At 33.5% G+C, this 6972-nt stretch overlaps 1 protein-coding gene across 1 annotated transcript; it reads left to right on the forward strand.

Annotated features, from left to right (window-relative positions):
* The first annotated feature begins 353 nt into the window (after positions 1–353).
* Positions 354–4056, forward strand: LOC145582315 (putative protein phosphatase 2C 25). The gene is made up of 4 exons (XM_081639319.1): positions 354–961; positions 1812–2176; positions 3134–3370; positions 3472–4056. The coding sequence occupies exons 1-4, from the start codon at positions 580–582 to the stop codon at positions 3724–3726; spliced, it is 1239 nt and encodes a 412-aa protein (XP_081495445.1). The 5' UTR covers positions 354–579; the 3' UTR covers positions 3727–4056.
* Positions 4057–6972: the final 2916 nt, after the last annotated feature.

Below are 6972 nucleotides of genomic sequence, written 5' to 3' on the forward strand. Positions count from 1 at the left end.
AACTTCTTATACATGATTCTTATATTTATGATTTTCCTTTAAAAAATAAGATAACCATTATTATTACGAGTAGGAGACCTAGGAGTTATTAGGGATCTGTACTAGTGTTTTGAGTACAGCTGTACAAGTATCAGTTGGTAAACTAACAACTCACTAAATCCAGTCAATACCACCTCAGCATCTGCCCTATTTTCCGTGACAAAAATTGTTTCAATTTCTTAAATTAAAACATTTTGTTTTTCTTTCAAACAAATCTTTCCACTAGAATAGAGGTTGACCTTCCATTCATAATTTTTTTCTAATTTACCAAAATCAGTCAACCAATTAAATAATTTTTCCTCTAATTTTTTTATTTTATTAACTTCTTTAAAACACTTCCTCCCTCCTCTCATCTTCTTCTTCTTCAAAAAAAAAACCATTCTTCTTGTCTGATTTTTTTTTTATTAAAAAAAAAAAAAAAAAAAAAAAAAAAAAAAAAAAAAAAACCATTCTTCTTGTCTGAATTTAATTTTTATAGAAAACCCAAAAAATCTAGAAAAAGTTTCAATAAAAGGGTATTGTTTTTGAGGGAAATGAGGGATGTTTTCAGGGGTAAAAAAAACTGCTTCATCATGCTGGCGACCTGTTCGACGATATGTCCGAATGAACAGAGATAATAGTAATAGTAAAAACAATAGCAATAACCATTGCAATTACGACAGTGATGATTACTCCGGCAGTAGTTCTAGTGGGGGAGGAGGAAAATCTGTTTGTGATCATCATCCTTTACTTTGGTCAAGAGATTTGGAGAAGCATTTTCTGGGTGAATTTTCTTTTGCTGTTTTTCAGGCTAATGAAGTTCTTGAAGATCGTAGTCAAGTTGAAACTGGTCGTAATGCTACTTTTGTTGGTGTTTATGATGGTCATGGTGGACCTGAAGCTGCTCGTTTTATCTCTGATCATCTCTTTTTTCATCTCATCAGTTAGTTTTTCATCTTTTTTATTTCTCATTAATTTATAATTTAATGGGTTTTTTTTGAGATATTTCATGTGGGTGTTGGTGATTTGCATTTAATTGACAATTTATGATGTGGCTTTTTGATTTTGCATGGTATTATTGAGTTTTTGGGATGTAATTTTTCTGGGGTTTTTGTAGTTTGAAGTTCTGGTTTTGTTTTCTGGGATTTTTTTTTAATGATTGAGTAGTGTTTGTGTTTAGCTGGGTTGCAATAATATACTTGTATGTATTTTATCATGTGTGTTTTTTTTTAATTGGGTTTTCTGGGTTGGAATTTTTTGCTAATTTTGGCTGATTTTTTGTGTATCGGCTTTTTTTTTTTTTTTTTTTTTTTTTTTTTTTTTTTTGAGATAATTAATTTGTTTGTTATCAAAATAGCTTCTTGTTTAATTTAGTTGGTTGATGAAAATTTATTTGACTATTTTTGTACATCATCTTCGTCTTTTTCCTAGAGAGCAAATAGTTAGCTTGTTTGGACGGTGTAATTGACACTTGAACAACATCTAATGACGTTGATTATTGTTTTTCCTTTATAAATATTTGTTTTTGAAAGTTGGGGCGAAAATGATGGTTCGGGTTGTAATCATCTAAGGTTTTGAATAACTTATTAGAGCCTACTAGGGTTGACTGGTTAAGTAGAAGATGGAAGTTTAGCTAATACAACTAAATTGTATGGTGTGTATTTTTTTTATCCTGTCATTCAGTTTTCAAATGTTTGGTCATCTCAACCGAGTTTAATTTGTGTCGTATTCTGCTGTTGTGACTAGATTGAATTTAGTTCTAATGCATCCGGAATGTTGTTAATATTGTGCAGAACATGCTCAAGACAGCAAAACCATTTCAGAAGATGTCATCAGGAATGCTCTTTCTGCAACAGAGGATGGATTTCTTACTCTTGTCTCCCGGACTTACAAATTGAAGCCCTTGATTGCTGCAATTGGATCTTGCTGTCTAGTTGGTCTTATCTGGAACGGGACATTATATGTTGCTAATCTGGGTGATTCACGAGCTGTAATGGGTACTTTAGGTCGATCAAATAAGATTGTTGCGGAGCAGTTGACTAGGGAGCATAATGCTTCTATGTCAGAAGTTAGAGAAGAACTTATGTCTACACATCCTGATGATGCATCCATCTTAGTTCAGAAGCAAGGGGTTTGGCGAATCAAAGGCATTATTCAGGTTTACCAATGTGTACCTTTTCTTTGCATTTGACTTTTTTCCATCTTCACATTTATCTCTCTGTGTTTGGTAAAGGGGTTTGTTTGCTAATCTGAAGTATGAGATGTTCAGTTCTTTATTTCTATACCTTGGTGATGCTATATCTAAACGGCCTCTAGGGCTGCACATCATGGTGATCATTGTCTGAATTTCATGCTAATTACGTTCTCTAATTTGATTTTGAATGACACATGTGGATGTCTAATATTAATGTTATACTTGGCAGATGCAAAGGTTTTCCTAGTGTTTCTTGGGTTAGTTAGTTGATAACTTGGGGATATGAAGGAAGTATGTTTGAGAGTTAACTGTGTTAGGTCCACTGTATTAGGCTCCATTGTTTAGGAGTAGTACTGCTCCCCACTTTCTGCCAGTGTTTAACCTGAGGTGAAAATTCATTAAATGCTTAATAAATTAATGATCAGTTCCTAAATAGCCCAAGTTTTTAGTATTAGGATTCGAAGTACTTTAAGATTTCCAGAGTATACTTTAATATTGAGCTGCCTCATTATCTAGTTCAGATGATAATTCAAATTTGGTTTTACTCACCATAGCCGATGAGTTATGTTAGATAATTACTCTGTAGAATTTTCATAAGGATTTTTAGTTAGCTTGCCATGTCTATTAACAAAAAGCAACTGATAGGTTATGAATTAAGTGCATTCTTGTCTAAGGAGGGGGAGTATTAATTCTATTCTAAGGCTCTGCTTGCATGTGAACATTGTCTTTGTCTGCATCAATTAGCTATCTAAATGATCATCTAGAATTACTCAAAATATTTTTTATATAGGTTAAAGTGGTTTTCTAAAACAGGAAAGTTATTCACTCTGGTCCTTATCATTTTCATTATTGATCAATTGTTTGGGACCATCCTATTACATTATAAATTGACAATATTTTGTATGATTTATTGATATATAGGTCTCTAGATCCATTGGAGATGCATACTTGAAGAGTCCAGAACTTGCTCTTGATCCCTCATTTCCACGATTTCACTTTGCTGAACCTATTCGCCGTCCTGTGCTAACAGCTGAACCTTCAGTTCACACCAGAACTCTAAAACCTAATGACCAGTTTCTGATATTTGCCTCAGATGGTCTCTGGGAGCACTTCACTAATGATGAAGCTGTCGAGTTTGTTCACAATAGTCCTCGAGCTGTATGCACCCTTAAATCCTTTATTAGCTGCATCTAGCATTAATTATTTCATCTTTGCCATTTAACTGTACTCATCCTCATAATTCACTCTCTGACATTCAGGGGATTGCAAAAAGACTTGTCCAGAAAACACTGAAGAGGGTTGCAAGAAAGATGAACTTGAAAGATGAAGAACTGAGGAATGTGGAAAAGGGGGAAAGAAGAAAATATCATGATGATATAACTGTGGTTGTCATCTATTTAGACCACAACTTGCTGAATCAAGAGATGAGTCTGTCGATACCTGAGCTGTCGGTGCAAGGATTTGTTGATACTTCTGGTCCATCCAAATTCAACATTCTGCAGCAGACAACCTGAAGGACCTGCTGAGTCTGAATGGGAGTATTAGTAATACGCGGGCTTGGCTTAAGCCAAATCTGAAGGACCTTCATTCTTTGGCTGTTCATGCTGGTTAACTGGTTTCAGTGCTACTTATTGAACCTGTATAATATGCATACTTGAAGACAACCTGCATGAGAAAATCTAGGAAATTTTTTTCAGGCTTAAAATCAGATGATAGTCTGTACAAAAACTAGTATAACACTATAACATAAGCTCCTGGAGCATGTCACCAATTTTGTTTAATTGAATGTCATCGCTAATTTCCACTTTAACTTTCAATTACATGAATTCATCTTTCGACATACTTTGGTTTTGGAGTTTTATTAAATGTTTCACAATATTCTATTCTCCCTGTTTTATTAACTAATGAATTAGGGACAGACCTTTGTTTGGGCTGGCAAGGGCTAGATCCCCCTAAATATATTGGAGTTGTTCGTTATAAGTAATTTGATGTTTATTTATTACATATAAAATGTTATGGCGTTGAGTATTATTATTTTTGAACAAAAAGTTAAGGGATGGTCCAAGATCCGCCACTGATTAAATGAAGTTATGCTCCTAAATTAGTGCATTATTGAGTCTTGAGCTCACCATTTTTGTATATTTCTAGTTAATATATTTCGAGTTAACTTAGAAAAGCTTAAGTAATCTTATTTTCAGTTAGACTTTATTATATGGTCTAATGAAGTTGTGTACGTAGTGGACTGGTTTATTTTTTTTACCTTATGGGCTATGCCGTTTGCGTCTGGATTCTTTGTTGTAGGTTGTTGATTTCACGAGCGTGGATGTGAAAGGTCATATGCCTTATTTGAGTATACGAAACGTCACACAACAACAACTTGATTAACAACCTGGTTCCATTTACAAAGGAGTCGTGTGTGGAGAGTGCACAGTCCTTGAAAAACATATGTAGACTTTAAAATATGTGCAATTCATACTAAGGAGCACGATTTTGTTATTTGAAGAGTCACCCCTGAGTGGTTAATTTTAAGGTCACATGGAAATTCACATGACTCATTTGCATCGGTCTAAGAATTAAAGAACGATTGGGTCCGTGGTACTCGATTTACAGAACTCGACAATGACACATTCTTGTCTATTCTTATGAATTATGATTGGATTCAACGTTTGAGTCCTTAAATAAAGCATTAATTCTAGGTGGTTTTAAAAGTGCTTTTAATCACATATATAAATGCTAAATTTAGCTGATCACTTTGATTTAACAACTATTTCACCAAATGCCACTGAGCACTTTAATAATTCATCAAATGCCATCAAGGTTTTCAAAATTCACAAAATGCCACCGAGTTTTTAAAAAATTCACCGAGTGCCATTAATGACTAACGGTCGTTAACTCCGTTAGTTATTAAATCATGACACATGTCATGATATGATTGGTTCATTTTAATCACATATTTTACTAATAAAAATAGCATTTTTTTTCTCAATTTTTGTGACGAAAATTGTTCGGGTTAAGTTTTGGGCGTTATTTTGATCCTTTTATGGATTCAAATTAAGTTCAGAATTGGCAAAAAAATAACACAAATGCTCCATTTTGTATGTCGAGAAATATCAAAATTGCGTGTCGGTTTTTTTTAACTACGTAAATTGTCCATGTAAGGTTTTGGCGGTCATTTGGGCCCTTTATGAGCTAAAAATAAGCTCGAAATTCGCAAAAAAAAAAATTAATGTAAATGCCCAGTTTTGCGTGTTAAGATCGTAATTTTTTTACTGTAAAAATTGCAAAACGGGGCATTTACGTTATTTTTTCTGCCAAATATGAGCTTAAATTAGACCCTCAAAGAGTTAAAGGATCAAATGATCCCCATAACCTTATCGGGTCAATTTTAATGGTGATAAAAAACAACACGCTAATCGAGATATTTCTCGACACACAAAACGGGAAATTTACGTATTTTTTTTGCTAATTCCGAGTTTAATTTGAGCTCATAAAGGGTTAAAATAACCTCCAAAACCTTACCTGATAAATTTTCATGGTTAAAAAATAATGACTCGCTAATCGAGATATTTTTTGACACACAAAACGAGGCATTTTCGTTATTTTTTTGTCAATTCCGAGCTTAATTTGAATCCATAAAGAATCAAAACAACGCCCAAAACTTAACCTGAACAATTTTCATCACCAAAAACGAGAAAAAAAATACTATTTTTATTAACTTAAATAAATTATTAAAATGAACCAATCACAACATGACATGTGTCATGATTTAACCATAATAACTAACGGAGTTAATGGTCATTAGTCATTAATGACACTCGGTGAATTTTTTAGAAACTTAGTGTCATTTGGTGAATTTTGAAAACCTTGATGGCATTTGATGAATTATTAAAGTGTTCGGTGGCTTTTGGTGAAATAGCCGTTGATTTAATCGAGATTAACAAGAATTCAATGCCGGTCATAAGAGAGACAATCCTTGTAATACGACCTCATTCATTAGATCTTGTTTAGCATCCAATTGGTGATCAAGCAAGTCAAGCTCAAAAGTTCACAACCAATATAACATAGGGGATTAGGGTTTAAGAGAGACCATGGCGAATCATGGGCCAAAAATTTAGGAGATCAAGGTTTGGTCCCAACCTTTTGTTTAAAAATAACAATAATTAACCACTATGCCACAATTATCAAAATGCATTTAATATGCATCACACTACTAGAAACTAATACTCTAATAGTCATCAAACTTATTGAATCAAACAACACAGAAGTAGTTCTTATAATCACAACACATTCTTATGAAAATATAACAAAGGTAATCACACACCTTAATTCAAGAGTACTCCCTAATTTTTTAAAGGGAAATTCTCAATGGTGACCCTCAATTTGTGTAACACTGAAATGGTAATCTTCCATATTTTTTATTATACAAAATGACCCTAATTAAGAAATTTATCCCAATTATAACCTTATTTCATTAAATAGTTAATTAAAATAAACTATAGTTAGTTTTTTATTTAAAAAAAAAAAAAAAAAAAAAAACACTTCAAAAAAAAAAAAAAGAAAAAAGAAAAAAAAAAAACCTGCCAACCAGCCATCCACACCACAACCTCCACCAGTCAGCCACCCGTTCTCCCTCACCCTTCGCTATGCCGGCGCCCAGTCATAGTCTTCCCTCAACCACTAGCGACCCTAAACCATCGGAGCACCGCTGTCTAAAGCTCTAAAATCAAAACCCCCAAATTCCCTCCCTCGAAAAACTCAAC

The sequence above is a fragment of the Chenopodium album genome, chromosome 15 (assembly GCF_948465745.1).
Source record: "Chenopodium album chromosome 15, dcCheAlbu1.1, whole genome shotgun sequence".
In the NCBI taxonomy this organism is placed as follows: Eukaryota; Viridiplantae; Streptophyta; class Magnoliopsida; order Caryophyllales; family Amaranthaceae; genus Chenopodium; species Chenopodium album.